Raw genomic sequence first — 17,092 nt, 5'->3', positions numbered from 1 at the left:
TACTTCTACCCAACAGTGTTCATCTGAAACCCGAATCCCTCACTCTACCACATCATTAAGGGCAGTGAACTGCATCACTCCTGCAGACTTCTGCAAAATGGTGCTTCTGCACCGATGTTTATTTCTGTAAGAAAATTGGTGAGGAAAGAACATTTTTAAAAACATATATCCAGCGAATGGCAAAATTTGTATGATGAGGTTTTACAGAGCTGTCTAAAATACTGAAATGGGAAAAGGGCAATCTCAAAATCTAATTACAAAAATAAACTGTAAAAAAATACACTTGCTTTAGTATACACTCTCAAGGGTCGCTTATGATGTCTGATTTAGCTCAAAGTCAGGATAAACAATGGTGCAGAAAAAAAATACAATAAATCCTTAACACTGCTCATTTACCAACCTATCTCTTTTGCCTGTGCTACCTTTTTTTAACCTGTGTTTCATAATTCAACAGGCTGCATAGATACATTACCAAGTTACATTTCCATCCAGAGCCCATTTAATATCAGGTGCCATGAGTCTCTTCTACTTAGGCACCATGGTCCTAGGCAAGGCTTTACAGCATTGATCATTTTGCCATCATTTCATCAAGCAGAACATACATTCCCCTTGGCAACTTTCCCTGGCAATGGTCTGTGTTCTCTGCCTTAATGGGTTGCATTGCATTTCTACAGCTGTACGTTCTCCTTTGCTGCCTTGCTTTAAACGTCTCTTAGAGATCCTTTCTCATTATAGTACAGAAACAAAATTCTTGGATTGTTTTTTCTCCTTGCTTATGTAGTGCCCCCTCAGCCGAAAGAGCTACATGATTCTCCATTCTCCTCCAGGAACTACTGTAATTAATAGATTATCCTTAATCTCAACACAATATTTCAATTTCCATCTCAATTAAGTTGCAAAACATGACTAGGCTTGATGCCTGCAAGTCATTTCTCTTGTAAACATTCCCACAGAAGTTGACTGAAGTAAGTCAAAACACTACCTAAGGTTTAATTGCTGGTTTAGGGAATTAGAGTATCCACACGTACATACACAAACACACATATATGTATACGTACGTATGCATATATTGCAACCTAATCTTCACTCTCTTTTCATTTCTCATCTAATTCAACATATTCCTGTCTGTGTGCTTAGAAGACCTAGGTGCTTATAACTGCTGTCCTCCTCCTCCCTGGCTAACCAGGAGGAACCACCTTGTCAAGGAAATTAATATGCCTGCTACATTTTGAAAAGTACTTTTTAGCTGAACAATTGTTCCAAACCCACATTTTTAATCTCTATGTCAAATATACCCAACTAATACACACAAGCTTGCATCGTATGCATAAAAATAATGCCTAATTTTCCATTCCATCATGTTCTGTGCATGTCTGCTCTTCACAGAATGTCATAAAGTCTGCTCAGTGCCATATGTCCACTCTGACTCTGGCAGAAAAGCATGACACCTGGGCTTCTGCTGCTCCTGCAGGTTGTTTAATTTATGCTCTCTCTTCTAGACCTGCAATTGTGGAACTACTGAAGTAAAATTATTTCTCCCAAGTCTTTCCAGAAAGCCCATAAATTCTAGTAGGCCATTGAGAATGAAATTCTCAGACAGAAATTCATAGCCTCCCTAAAGCAATTTGGAACTGAACTACCTGCAGTAATAGTCCGTGTATTTATAAGTCTCAAACAGCAGTTTCAGACCATGGTAAAGAGTAATCAATACAAATAAATAAATATTCATTATAGATCAGTCACTTTTAAATCTAAAACCACAGAACTGAATTGAGCATTGACAGTTCCACTTGGGTTATGTTAATTTTTTGAGTGTTCAGCAGCCTTGCAGTGCCTGTCTTTAATCATCCACCTTTAACTCAGCTGTAAATTCCTGACTTCCTGAATCCACACTTCCTTATATGTCACTTTCCAGAGTGACAGTAATTAATGTTTGCCCTTGATTACACCAATCATGTAATCACAGGAGAACTTTGCAGCATTCCATCTTTCAGGAAAGTGTTGGCCACTCAGGAAATCGTTCACAGTTTTCCCAAGACTTCAGATTATTTCTATTTTTTTTTTTTTAAACAGAACATGTATCATTTTTTCCTTCAGATTTGTCCTCCTTCTCACTCCCTATCTTGCTGCTTTCATAAAAAAAAAAAAACTTCATTCTTAACTTTGATTTGTATCTGGGAGCCTCCACGAGGCTATGGAGATTTTAAAGTACTTAAAACATATTATCAGCCTCTAAACAAGGAGGGCATTATTTTTATGTTTGTTGATTAAGCGTTCCTGTATCATGTAATTCCCCACACCTCATTCTGATAAAAGCAAAACCATCTATTTAACCTCATCCACACAAATATTTACCTGAAGATACAGTTTACATTCATATGTCTTTATGTGTATGACATATATTTGCCTTTTTTGTCTATTTAATTTTGCCTTTTGTTTTTGCCTATTTATTTTGCCTATTTAATTTTTTATTATTTGATGAGGGATTTAATTTATTTTCAAAAAACCAAACCTGTATTTTGTTCCTTGAGTACACAGAAAATGAAGTGATTATGTTTCAATACGTTGTTGGGATAGGATGGTCCTTATACCTTTATAAATCTGCTTAGGCAACTAACTGAAGACTATCTTCAACCTATGGATAACTATTTCCAAATCACTGTGTTTCATTTGTTTCTGCAGCTATCTGCACAAGAACAAATACCTGGAAGTTATCAATGACAATGCATTTCTGGGAGTGCACAGTGGACCAACTCTACTGTGAGTAGGAGAAAATTAAATAGAGGTAGCTCTAAAAATACTACTATTTTAGGTTGCACTTTCTTTCCAACCACTACTAGCAGCAGAGCACCAGAGATGGGAATGCCATGTTTACAAAAAGAGTATCAGCAACAAATGCTGTGTGTGCTTTAGGAAACTTATTTAAGAAATGCTTGCATCTTACATTGGAAATACTGTTCCTACCAATTTTTCTTTGGAAAGATTCTGTACTGAAATCTGTCTTATGACTGTACAATTGCAGTACAATTGTAACATGAACTAAGGACTCTAGTAGCACACATATACAGGAAATTGAAACAGAGATAAAAAGTAATTTCAGACAGAATAGAGTTACCTCTAGTGCTGTCTTTTCTTCTTTCTCATGCAATTTGGCTTTCAGTCTGATTTTATAGTCCTCCAAAGAACTCTTCACTAAACTTAGGAATCACAGTACAGAATTAAATGAGAAACTTTAAGAACTTTAGGAAGAATCATATTCCCTGACTCATCATCTAGCACGTAACATAGTGCATAGGACTGAGAGGGAGAACTGAAGTGGGGAAACTGAGTTCCTGCTCCACTGCCAAAATCAGGTGGTGCTGGCAGTGCTCACTCCACGTAAGAATCAGTTTTACTTTCTGCTCTTGAGGAAAACAACATATTTATATCAGAATAAGAGTGTATTGGTCACAGAAGGAATCATAGAGTCCGCATAGGGTTCATGACTAATATGCCTGTTTTCCTTCTTATCACTAAATCACCTGAGGGTTAAACCTGAGTTGTACTTTGAATGGCCAGATCTGAGACAGCAGTGAGAAGGTAGTGTTTTCTGACCATGACTTTAAAGTTATACAGTCTAGATAAGAAAAGTACAGTCAAGGCCCTGGTCCACCATTAGGACAACTGGCCATATAGGCAGAGCAAAAGAGGGTGTTCTGGAAGCAGAAGTCAAGAGATCAGGAGGGAAACCTGAAAAAGCTCACAAAAGGGCTGTTAAACCTCCTGCTCAGGGAGCCTTTGAGATGGCTGTTGCTCCTCTTCCTCCCTGCTAGCTGGATCATTTTCATTTCCATTACTTCTGCTTTCAGGAGGGCTCAGGCCACCTACCACTGAAGTAAGAGAATCATTGCTGGAGAACTACAACAGAGGCTGTGTTGGTGCTGAGTAAGCCTTTTTCATTAGTATTTGGCTAATAAGACCTTTTTCTTAACTCTGCACATGGCACCAAAGAAACCCTCTCTCATTTCATTCCTGGTCAGAAAGACATTTTTCAGTTGACATGACTTTACCTGGACACTGTATTTCCATCACAACACTAACCGTGTCACAGTAAATACACAGTCTTGAAGCAAGATGCACTCTCCTGTTTCATCTGGGATCTCTGTCCTGGCTTCAGCTGTAACAGTCTCAGATGGCTCACTGCACATCTTCCCTCTAAGGCTACTGGTAGTACAGTGGGTTGAAAAGCTCCTTTCTAGAGATGGCAGAAAACAAAACACTCAGGATCTTAAGTCTAAGGGTGGTAAAAGCTTTCAGCAGCACAGATTTTGACTCTTGGTGTTATGGTGGGTATTTAAAGAACCAGTTATGTTGTTATGCTGAACAAGTGAACAATTTATGGCATCTTACAAAGGGTTGTGGGGTAATCATATGCGATAATAATGTTGCCATGTAAGCTCATTCTGCAAGGGCTTAGCTTTAAGGTGTGTGAGCTATGTGAAACAGCTTGTTTTAGGGGCTAGAGATGACTTCCTACAACATGCATATGTAACTGTAAAGAACTTCCTTCTCACTCTGCTCTCAAATTAGGTTTCTCAAATGACTAGCGGTTTTTCTAACCTTTCCTAATTATTGTGGTAGCCCAGCTGCCACTGATCGTTGATCTCAGGACATGTTCTACATTTGCAGCCTGAACAGCCAGTTATCCATCTTCCATCAGAATTATATACTTCCATGGCTAACAATATTTATAGTTAGAGAGAGAGATGGTACTATAGTGACATTACAGAGAGAGGTATTGCTTCTCAAAGGTAAAAGGCATAAAAGGGCATGTAATTAACAGTAAATCAACAGTGATTAAAAACTATGTTGTATGAGTTTGGCCACACTCTTAGGCCATCTAATTAGATGGTATATTTAAGCAGATATTTAAAAGTCAGATGATTGTTTTTTTTCCAAATTTGCAGTTTACAATAGCAGAGGAAGAGGGGAGCGTGATCACTGAATAGAGGAGAACACATGCCAGTAATTCTGATTGCTTTGCCACTGCTGTACATTAAGGCTTATGTGGATGTATACATAGAATACTCGCTTTAGAAAAACATTTTAACAATATAATGGCAATACACTGCTCTTCATCTGAAAATGCAATCTTGGCTAGGATTCAGCAACTCGGTGGACATGATTTACTAAGTGATCCAACTAGTGCTGCTGCCTAGAGCACAAGTTCAACAGAGTACAACAAATATACAACCATGCTCATTATTCAATTAGCTTTTGCAAAACATACAGGCCAAATTCAAAACACTGGTAATTGTCACACAAGATACATGTGAGTAACTAATTATCTTTAAAAAGCAGAAGTGCTCTTTAAAGCATCATCTCCCAGTCTAGGAATGGGTCCTACCTTAGGAGGTTCCATTCTGTTGCTGCCACCAGACCCAAAGTCTTCAAGCCACAGAAGCACTCTGCATTCTTCTAATCAAACAATGCAAATTTGTAGATTTAAAGAATCCTTAGTAGACGGAGTAGTCTAAACCCAACTATTACATACTTTATGCTTTTTTTATCTACTGTAGCCTTGCAGTACTCAAATGCGTGCACAACTAGGCAAAAATTGCCAGTGGTACTGTGATTCATTTAGTCTCATTTTCTCAATTACCTTTTAAATTATCGTTATTACTTGATTTCACACTAAAATTCCATGTTTCCAGCTGTTAAAAAAAGATTACTGACAAGGCTATTATCCCTTATATCTAGTTCTGAACTTCTGCCTCCAAAGAAGCAATGAAGAGTTTGACCAAAAAATAACAACCCACAAGAATAAAAATCGAATCTGAGCAGCCAAATATGTTTAACACTTGTATCATATATACAGTTGGTTCAGAAAACCACATCTCTTAAATAGTAAGATACGTTTTATTCCCACTTGCATCTGGAGCTCTCCAATGTCTCTGCAACATTAAATCTAGCATGTAAATTTTATATAAGGCAAGCAACAGCCTAGAAACATTACACAAGATTTATAAGAAAGCATGTGAGGAAAAAAACATATAGCTAACAAGCCACAATGTTAAAACTGGTTGAGTGCACTTCAGTTGCTGTTACGCTCCACAGTGTAGAGCTCTACAATACAGCAGGCACACCACTTCCAGCATCCGAGTGAGCTCTAGACCATGGTGTCTTAAATGCTAAAGTCTGGTCCGGGTCTAGGCTGGAAATGAATTTTGTTAGCACTTTACCATAATCCTGAACATTTGACGTCTCCCACAAGTAGCGTGACTGACTGGCTTCCAAATCTCTCTTTTGTCAAAGGTTTGTCAAAGGTCTTGTGAGAGTCCAAAGAGACTCTGAGCAGATCTTACTGACAACGCTCAGAAAGGTTTGTAAGGCAGGACTTATTTTTACAGAAGCCCTTTACATGCTGACTTCCCCCAGGTCTATCATACTAGTTAGTGGCTCATGTGCTGCCTCTTCCTACATCAAGCTAAGCTGAAGGTTACACACCTCTTTCACCAAATCAGCGACTGCTCACTTGAGATTCTTCAGAACTTCTTGGTGAAAACCATCCAGTCCTCATGACTCACTACTATTCATTTTATCAGTTTCCTGCCTAACCTCTTTTATAGTCTTTTCAATTTGAGACAGATCCTCTTGACAAGTCTATCAGACCTCTTGCCCATTCTCTTAAGTATGCCAGCTATAGCTTAGAAGTAGTAGCAAGACACTCTCCTGTGCAATGTAAACATTGCTGTATTTATTAGTTAACAATATTAATGAGGCTGACATAACTGCAGATAGTTCCCATTTTTAATGAGCAGCCCAAAATCAAGACTGATGGTACAATGACACAGAACAAAGAAATCACTTAGGACCATGAATCTTCTGTATGAACGAAGACACAGGTGCTGTAGTCCGGCAAACTCCAACTAATCGGATTAATGCTGCTCTGAAGATTAGTAATTATTATTTAAAACCTTTTCAATCCTATGCTTTCTGGTTTGAAGACAGGTGCTATGCTGCTTGAAGTAGATTCTGAGTAGATAATCATCAAGATTGGAACTGTGAGGCAGAAAAATACCTGTCAATCCCACACTTCCTTGTGACCAGTTGACACACAGTTTGTCGCTAACAAAATATGGCCCTAAATAGGGTAATCAAGAAGTTATCTTCCACGGGGAGACAAATTACCAGACTCCAAGGAGGCTTTTCCAACTGCAATATCAGTGGTACAGACAGCATCACAAGACCTCTTGGTGGCAGACACCATACCGGCAGTTTAGAGACTTCCCAAACTGGGGATTTTTGAAACTTCCAAACTTGCGAGCCATTGTGCTTAATATGGCGCATGGATGGGACTAACCACCTTGTGTTAGCCCTGCAACATGATTAATCCTAAATCAACTAGAACTTCAAGGCAGATGTGCCTCAATCTTCCCCCAAGCCCCTCTAGTTTAAAATAAGTAATTTTTTTAAAAACCTAAGCAGTACCCAACTGCTAAAATACACACCCATATACACATAAACAAAAGACTTTAAAGGATTCCATAAGATAAAAATGATGTAGTCTTATAACTAATTCTTCCAAGCCCTTTCTTCTCACTGAACATACCTTTCTTTCAGACTTTTCAACATCACTTGGTAACACTCTTTGATTTGCCACAGACTTCGCATGTTCCCCTCTGCTCCCAGGGAGTTGTTTCCGCCACCTGAGCCCCAGGCTGGCTGCCCTCTTCTGCTTGCTGAAGCACCATCCCCTCCGGGGCCTGGAGAGGCTCTTCTCTGCAGCTGTTTCCAAGGCACAAGCCCTGGTGTCCCAGGATCTTCCTCCTGACCCAGTCATTTCTGATAGGAATGTGACTCAACAAATGGGAATGTGAATAAAACAAAAAGAGATATTGTCCTTCTTGTTACCTTGTCGTTTGGCCTGCACAACGAACCGTGGCACTGACTTTCACAATTTAATGATGCAATTTTGTTAAAAGATTATCCCTTTTCTCGTTTTTAAGCCTCTTGCCTCACATTCTCAGGCTCCTCAAAACTCATCTCACAAGAATAAAAAATTCCAATCACCTTCTTTACAAATGCATGGCATATATAGTCTACTACTGCTTTAGTCCTAGCTTTTCCCAAGAGAAAGTTCCTATCTACTTATTACTTCATATATAAACAACTTGATACTTTCAATCATCTTTGCTGTAGCTTTCTATGCTCTTATTGTAAACTGCATAGAATATTTATAGAACTGCATAAAGTAAGGTGCAGTCAGATTTACAAAGTGAAGTTCTTCTGTTCTATGTCTTTCCTAAAATTTCTTAGCATTTTATTTCCCTTCAACATTATTAAATAGCACTGAAATGACATTTGCAGAGAGGACCCCAAGATCTTTCCAGAGCACTACATAAACTCCATTGTAATCTATGTACAGTTAAGATTGCTTTTTCCTAAACGCACTTTACATTCATCAGTATTGAATCATGTCAATTATTTTAATGCTTTGTCACTTAGTAGTGCAGGACCCTTCTGCTTCTTTAGACGATCAGCTTTAGCTTTCACTACCTTTTATTACTTTGTGACAGAAACAAGCTTCGTTGCAGCTACTCTCATTCTTCTTCCAGACTGTTGATGAACATTTCAGTAGTACCAGCACTAGGCTAGCCTCTGCAGGCCTCTGCTGCAATGATGTGTATATTACAATATCAAATCATTTTCCATACTTCCTCTAGCATAAATAGTTATCATCAGTCCCTAGCCTTTTCCCCCACTCTGTTCCTGTCTTAATTGATACAAGAGAGCTATTCCCTTGTCAGGTAACAGATTAGTTACCTCACCAGCCCTCGATGTCCGATTTTGTCAAGACTTCTCAGAAATCCTAATCCATTTTACAAAACAGGATCATCTTTCTCCATACACTTGTGCCAGAACATCTTCAGAGAACTCTTAGTCTGTGAAGTATTATTTCGCTTCCAAAAAAATCTTTGCACCTCTCATGACACAGCATTTAACCATGTTCCCTTCCTGCAGGTAGCTGCCACCACCATGAGGACTTGATGGAGACCCATGGGGGTTGCTGAAAGGCCAGCCTTGTCTTGGTAAGATCTAGTCCAAGATCTAGTTTACCAAGATGTTTTGCTTCAGAAACAGAGCTCTATAAAATGAGGAAATTAGTGAAAACCAAAAAGGAGCAGTTGATTAAGGCCACTAAGTGGATTAAGGGATTGGAGCATCTGTCATAGGATAGGCTGAGAGTTGGAAATGTTTATTCTGGAGAAGAGTCAAGGAAATCTTATCAATGCGTATAAATACTTGGCAGGGCAGAGAGGGGAGGATCTGGGAAGAGGGAGCCAGGGTCTCCTCAGTGGTGTCCAGTGACAGTGCAAGAGGCAACAGCTGAAATACAGGAATACATAAGCAAAAACTTCTTTACTGTGAGGGTGGTAGAATGCTGGAACACATTGTTGGGAGAAGCTGTGGAGTCTCCAGTCCTGGAGATACAGAGATGTCATCAGGACACAGCTCTCTGACCAACCTGCTCCAGCTGACCCTGCTTTCAGCAGGGAGATCAAAACTGATGATCTGGAAGCTCAACTATTCTGTGATTCTTTAAAAGATAAAATGACAGCAGACAGCACCCGGACTCTTCTAAAAGCCAATTCAGGGGCTTGGTAGAAACAGATATTACCTATCAAAAATTACTCCAGAAGAACAAAAAAGAAGTTTACATGGTTAAAATCAACTAGTTGTGACATATTCAAATATGTATGATACAAAGAAGCTATTAGGGAGAAAAAAGAAAAAAAAAAAAGCCCTCCTACAGAAAGGGGAAGCAATTTCTAATTCAATTTAAAAACAAACACAAGTAAGTTAAAAGAAAAAAGCAGAGTAAATCTAAACCTTTTAGAAGCAATTTGTTTAAAGCATAAAATTATTAATAATTTTCTTTTAGCTGCAAGAAACCAGCCAGTGGGTGAGACTTCTGAGGGATAAGAACAGCACTCGTGGGAAAAAACACATAGAAAAAAAGCTGAATTGTTTATTACTAGGGTGTTCATGACGACACTGGCTTCAGTGTTCCTGCACTAGAACCTTTTATATAGGCTTATTTCTTTACAGAGTACAACTCTGAAAAAAACCATCTTTACTTCTAGTGTCAGTAGAAGAGGTTTTAGGTTAAAGCAAAAAAGTGAGTGTAAAACAGTAGCAGGACCAGATGACATTGACCTGGCAGTTATAAAGGAAGCCACCTCCTCCATGAACTGTGCAACGTATCTGCTGAGGTAGACTTAGTACCAGAAGCATAGAAAGCATCAACGTAATACTAAATTTTCTGAGTGCTTCAGGATGGATTGAGATAAAAGAGTTTAATTTTGGTTTACGAAGAACTATTGCTTTAGTAATTACAATACTTTCTACTGAAGTATGCCAGTAGGTTAAAATGAGTCTAAAGAGGTCTAAAGGAAAATCGCTGTTCCAATGGAAGATGTGATTTTTTTAAAGATTTTTTTTTTTAATTTGTTTTTGCACAGTCATTTGTATTTTGTTCACTTTAAAGGTGCAATTTTAAAAGTTCTGCTATTTCTATATCATCCATATTCTCCACTATGAGGCATTACATACAAGAGCTTTAAAACACCAAAAAAAAAAAAACCCTCACAGAAGGAATTCATATCCTACCTGAATTTGAGTGGTATCAGAACTTAACAAAGTGGCATGTAATCCCTGCCTCCTCTGGGTTTGATTTTTCCTGTAGAATTCTGTGAAGCTCTTAAATTACCATGAGAATTTGAAGAAAAACGAAAACAAAAACCTGATCCAGTTGCTGGATATTCTGACACAATTGTCTTCTTTTTTTTACCTAGGGATGTCTCCAGAACAGCCATTGCTAACCTTCCATCCAAAGGATTGGAAAGCCTCAAAGAACTAATAGCCAAAAATACGTGGGCTTTAAAGAAATTACCACCTGTAAAGCTATTTCTTCAGCTAATGCGAGCTGACCTATCATACCCAAGTCACTGCTGTGCTTTCAAGAGCTGGAAAAAAAACAGTGGGTGAGTTTTACTACCTTGTATTCCATTTTAAAGTATGCAAATAAAGACAGTTTAGCATTAACATAAAATTATATCTATTGGTACTTTCGTGACCTTTTTCTTTTTTAGGTATAGAGGACATTCTTTGAAACAGAAATTACAATTTCAAACTGACAGAAGAAAGGCTTTCTTATAAAACAACTTGTAGGACCTTTTTCAAAAGCTTCTCCTTTTGTTGAGCCCAGAAAAAAGAAAAGGGTAATGGGCTATAACACAGAATGGGCTATAGCAAGGCCTGGAAAATGAGGGATTATAGCCTCATGTCTCATTCTAATTGAAAAGCTCTGAACAGATGATTCTGGATTAACCCTGTAGACAAATATTCCAAATTCCATTTCAGCAGGATTTCCAGCCTCTTACCAGAACTGGTGTGGATAGCTTTTGTGAGGCAAAAAGTACATTTACAGATGTCCTGATGCAGTGCAGTGACTTGTGCTGTCATAGGGGGAGGAGGGAGAAAGGGAGGACGACTTACTTTGATAAGCCGCAGACTTCTATTGCAGAATGCAAATACATTGTAAATTTCTCCAAAGTTTAATAAGGTTTAGAGAATTCTTATCCAGCTTCTGGTTTAGGAATACAGCCTCAGTCTTCAGTACTGCAGTATTTGTGGATGGAATGCATAGTATATTAAAAATAGGCTATGATAAGTACATGAATTATTCAATAATAAACTCGCAAGGCAGTAATATTCACAATTACAACAAACTGGGAAAGTGAAGACAGAAATAAAACAGAGGAGGGAAGAGATTTAAAACTTGGACAGGAAGAAAGTACAGAAAGAACCCAGCACAATCTAATGACTGAAAGAAAAAAATATCTGCATATCTATTAGTAGAAATAAAAATTTCTCAGACTGAATTGTATGCAATCTCAAATTGTAAGCAATCTTCAATTCTACACACCTGGAAATAAGACACACTAAACGTTATGCGACAGTGGGTCACAGTGATCGAAATATCTGATGCCAAACTGCAATTTTTTTCCTAGTAAAAAGTATGGATAACTTTTGACTACAAATACAGGTGCATCACACCATGAGGTATGGAATTTCCAACCCCTACGCTGCTAGTTAGCTCTAAAGCACGCACAGAAAATACACAAACCAGAAATTAAAATGATGGAAGTTCTGGGAGAAATTTACTTGTGAGCATAAACGAAAAGTAAAGTAATACTGTATTAGTTAAGAAGTTATAAACAGTAGATAAAAGCGTTGTTATATACTGAGAATGTAGGTCCCAAAAAGGAAGAAGGATTATGGATGTTCAACAAGCCAAATTACTACTGGGTATAGCTGACAGCAACAGAGAAAGGAAAAACACAGTTTAAAAAAAAAGCCCAGAAATGATCACGCTTGTCATTCACTTATATATTCTATTAACAGAAACACACATGATCACAGTTTTATAGCTACATTTTCATTCATGGTGATTTGCTTTTGAAGTGTCCCCCTTTGTTTACTTGCTGCACTCCAGTCAGACTGTAAATGCCAGCAGTGATTTCCTTCTCTACTCTTTCAGAATTTTGGAGTACCTGACATGTAACCAGAGCAGCAGCTTTCGTAAGAGACGATCAGTCAAAGCTCTTGGAGGTTCGTTTTACGAAGATTACGCAGAAGAATACATAGACCACAGTGATACCGTTTATGACAAAAACACCAAGTTCACAAATTTGCCTGAAAATTCCCACTATTACATTTTTTTTGAAGAGCATGGAGAAGGAAATCTTGGGTTTGGCCAAGAGCTCAAGAACCCTCAAACAGAAGACATTCAGACCTTTGACAGTCATTATGACTATCCTGTCTGCGGAGGCAATGAAGATGTAATATGCACTCCAGAACCTGATGAGTTTAATCCTTGTGAGGATATAATGGGATATCAATTTCTGAGGATTGTGGTATGGTTTGTGAACCTGCTGGCCATCCTAGGTAACATTTTTGTCCTTTGCATCCTTCTCACCAGCCATTATAAACTGACTGTACCACGCTTTCTGATGTGTAATTTGGCCTTCGCTGATTTTTGCATGGGTTTATACCTCCTCCTGATTGCTTCAGTGGATCTCTACACCAGGTCAGAATACTATAATCATGCTATAGAGTGGCAGACTGGGCCTGGTTGCAACACAGCTGGCTTTTTCACGGTATTTGCTAGTGAACTGTCTGTATACACTCTGACTGTGATCACCCTGGAGCGCTGGTATGCCATCACTTTTGCCATGCGCCCAGATCGAAAGATTCGCCTTCGGCATGCCTTGATTATCATGCTGGGAGGGTGGCTCTTGTGCTTTCTTCTTGCCCTTTTCCCACTGGTTGGCGTCAGCAGTTATAGCAAAGTCAGCATCTGCTTGCCTATGGACACTGAAACGACAGTGGCTGAAGCCTACGTCGTCTTTGTTTTAATATGTAACATTATTGCTTTTGTCATCATTTGTGCCTGCTACATAAAAATCTATGTAACTGTGCGAAACCCCCAGTACAAGTCAGGAGACAAAGACACCAAAATTGCCAAGCGTATGGCTGTGCTGATTTTCACCGACTTCCTGTGCATGGCTCCCATCTCTTTCCATGCTTTATCTGCCATTATGAACAAACCACTGATAACTGTTACCAATTCCAAGATTTTGCTGGTACTCTTCTACCCACTCAATTCTTGTGCCAACCCCTTTCTTTATGCTATTTTCACCAAAGCTTTCCGAAGAGATGTGTTTATCCTGCTAAGCAAGTTTGGTATCTGTGAGCATCGGGCTCAAGTCTATCGAGGTCAGACACTCTCAGCCAAAAACAGTAGTGGCTCTTATGGGCAAAGAATCAGCCGAGGGATAGGTCATATTCTTACAAGCATTCAAGACCCAGTCAGTGATTACCTTCCTGCCATGACAATGCAGAACCAAATTCTTGTAGAAGAATGCAAGCAAACTGAGCTATGACATCTCCCAGTATGAGAGCCACAATCTGGTCCAGAGGTGGTTGTGCATAGTGAACTAAGTGAGAAGATAATGTATTCTCCTTTTTCCCTCGCCTATCCTTTGTGATATCTGAAGGTACCTTCAGAGTGGCCTTCTTTTAGACAAGTCACTCAACTGAACCTCCTGTCTCACAATCTTATCAGTACAGGACAAAAGGTACTGTTCTGATGATCATATTGGAAATAGATAGGAATGTTCTATCTAAATACAAAAATTAATAAACTCATCAAATACAAAACATACCCTAGTCTAAAAAGAATAGGGAAGCAGGAGACCAAGCATAAAACTTGGGGGTACTTGTATGACTAAAAAAGGACATAAAGTTTAATAATTAAAATGAGATAAAAAAAAAAATAGAATTAAAAATAAAGGTTGAAGTTCTCAAATGCCAACTGCCTGTGAGTCAAAATGATCAACTGGTTTTCTAACAGCAGATTTCTAAAACTTCCACCAGGGCTTAAAACGGACCAGATGTCTTCTGCTTCTGCCATCCTGACCTAAACAAAGCTTGCAGTTCTTGGTGTAGCGGGCGAGGCTAGAAGCTTCTTCATACTGCCTTTATAGTGGCAAAAGGCAAATGTAATTGATTTTTAATCTGCTCATAAAATAACAGCTAAGAACCATTAGGGCATTTATCTTTGTGTGCCTAACATCACTATCTCACTTTCTGATACATCTGTTTAGGAGATGGTTTAGTTGGAATCTGTTTTCAAGACAAGTCTACCCAGTCAAGTTTGATGGCTGATACTTAAAGACTGTACTAAATCTTCTCACACTTATCCATTCTTTACCTGAGTGCAGTGCTGCTTAACCCGAGCATGTTTTTATTACTTTGAACACTCTGTAATTACTGCTTTTCTCACTACTAAGGCTAGCCCTACTTACCCCTCTCTTACAGGGCTAGAATGACTTTCTTTCTAGCACTTGCTATGTTGAGATGCCTCAAATCTACACTTAGAGGAAAGGAGTGGATTGTGCCTTCAGATTACTTTATGCCCCTCAGTTTCTGAATTGAAGGCTAGCTCCTCTAACATGTTTTAAGAGCATCTCTTCATCTTGTAGTGATAGCTGATATCTGACTTCTGGAATGTCTGCAGTACCACTACATAAACCACACTGTTAACTTCTGGTTGGCCACAGCCTGTCCATAGCTTAGATACATAATACTCAGGGTAGGAGCTGCTCTGCACCAGTGTGCCCATTAACACCTGTGTGGCCCAAGTGCCTGGTTTTCACAGCAGGATCAAACCTGTTCTTAGTCAACTGTAGGGACCAGCTCTGTAGGACTGCTCTCAAGATTGTCGTTGGCCATTTCACTCATCTATTTGCAAGGCTTATTATGAGAACGTAGAATACTGGGTGAATCTTTACCTTCAGGTAGGTATTTTAAGCTTATTTTGTAATATCTACGCTGGTTTTCATGGAAGTATAGTCTTTGAGTAACTGTAATTAAATTGCGCATACAATAGTCAGATCTTTTATAATGGGTTAGTAGTATCCAGAAAAACATAATGGTAGAGCCCTTTAAACTGCTAGCTACCACAGCTGGAAACTGCATGACTGCAAGTGCCATATACCCAGTTAAAACTCAATTTTATTTCATATTCCTGATTACAAATGAAGGCTGCTTCAGTGAGTTGAAACTCAGATCACTGAAAGGCCTATATTCACCAACTCTGTAAGATGGTCTTATGAAAAAAAAGAAGATTCTGTCTTTAACACCATTAAAAACCTACAGTATTACATTATAGATTAAACCAAGCTGCTTATTTTTGGTGAAAGGCATGCTTCTATTTTTTGTTGATTCTCACCACACTTTCAAACCAGAACTGCTGGAAGCCATGCAAATAATAATTTATGAATTCCTCTTCTGTGATCTGTACTCACCCAGTGTTAACCAGAAACATAAGGGTAACTTAAGCATGTGCATCAGCAAAATTTCCTGCTCTTGAAACAGCTGCATTTGGAACACTTTGGTTTTGCCCAAGAGTCCCATACAAAATGTGTTATGTTTAGATGTAACCCCTGCCCCCAGAATCTTTCACCCTCCTGATACTGGAATAATCATTAAAGGGAAAAGAAAGCTTCCTGAATTTAGTATCCCAGCAGCAGCTAAGACAATCAAGTTCTAATGTACATTTATGCTACAGATTTCACACATACCACTGTACCTCTGGAAAAGAAAAATCTAAGCTGAAATAATATTTTTCAGAAACAGAGGAAAGACTACATTTATTTTAAAAGTGCTTTTAAAAATAACATGGCTCACTTATTTCAAACCTCTTTTTACCTTAAAACAAACCAGAATATTTGTTCCGTTTGGAAACTAGTAGGATATTGGAAAGATGTGGTATGCTGAACTGACTGCAGTATGCTTTTGAATACAGCTGTTTGCTCTTACTAATAGACAAAGGATATATTTATACATGAATGAACTTTTTTTATCTTCTATCATTGCACGTATTTTGTCTATTAAAAGAATTCTCTGATACTGCTTTTATGAACAAAGTTTGGTATTTCTGGTTTATGTCTTGCATATTCTTTCTTGTGTTTTGCTTGGTAAAAATATTTTAAAGGTTATTAGAAAGATCCAGGCAATAGACATAACTTATTCACCAGACTTTTTCTTGTAAATGTTTGTATTCTATAGATACTCTGTTCTATTTCTGCTCTGATCAATCCCTTCAGCCATTTTTGGTTTTGTGTACACCCTTATGTAACACTTGCTATTTTAAATCTGTCTCAGCAAGATGTATTATAGCTGGCATTCAGTACATATTTTCTCTAGAATACTTTAGAAATAATGCAGAACATTGGAATAAAATGTTTTGTTTGAAATTTTAAGAGGTCCTGAAAGTTTGTTTTTTTTTTTTTCCTGAAGGTTTTAAAATAGTTTTTCTATTTCTCTTGCACTCATCTTCATTGTTCCCCTTGGCAGGCCTACAGCCAAAGAGACTGACCACATGACACACTGTTTGACAGAAGCTGGGTTTTTTTTTTCCATGCTGCTAGTTGGGAAAGGGATGTCCTAAATGGCCATCTCAGACAGCACAGCAGGGATG

The 17,092-nt window shown here is 38.4% G+C and overlaps 1 protein-coding gene across 3 annotated transcripts in view; it reads left to right on the top strand.

Moving 5' to 3' along the window:
• Positions 1-13,991, top strand: part of TSHR (thyroid stimulating hormone receptor) — a 50,009-nt gene extending 36,018 nt beyond the window's left edge. For all 3 annotated transcript variants that reach the window (XM_065684663.1, XM_065684662.1, XM_065684661.1), the window contains 3 exons: positions 2,683-2,760; positions 10,839-11,027; positions 12,587-13,991. In XM_065684663.1, coding sequence (XP_065540735.1) covers positions 2,683-2,760; positions 10,839-11,027; positions 12,587-13,991 — 1,672 coding nt within the window. The remainder of the gene's footprint in view (positions 1-2,682; positions 2,761-10,838; positions 11,028-12,586) is intronic.
• The last annotated feature ends 3,101 nt before the right edge of the window (positions 13,992-17,092 follow it).

This window comes from Lathamus discolor, chromosome 6 (genome assembly GCF_037157495.1).
Source record: "Lathamus discolor isolate bLatDis1 chromosome 6, bLatDis1.hap1, whole genome shotgun sequence".
Classification (NCBI taxonomy): domain Eukaryota; kingdom Metazoa; phylum Chordata; class Aves; order Psittaciformes; family Psittacidae; genus Lathamus; species Lathamus discolor.
Note: the sequence above shows the minus strand (reverse complement) of the source record. Positions and strands in the feature narration are given on the sequence as shown.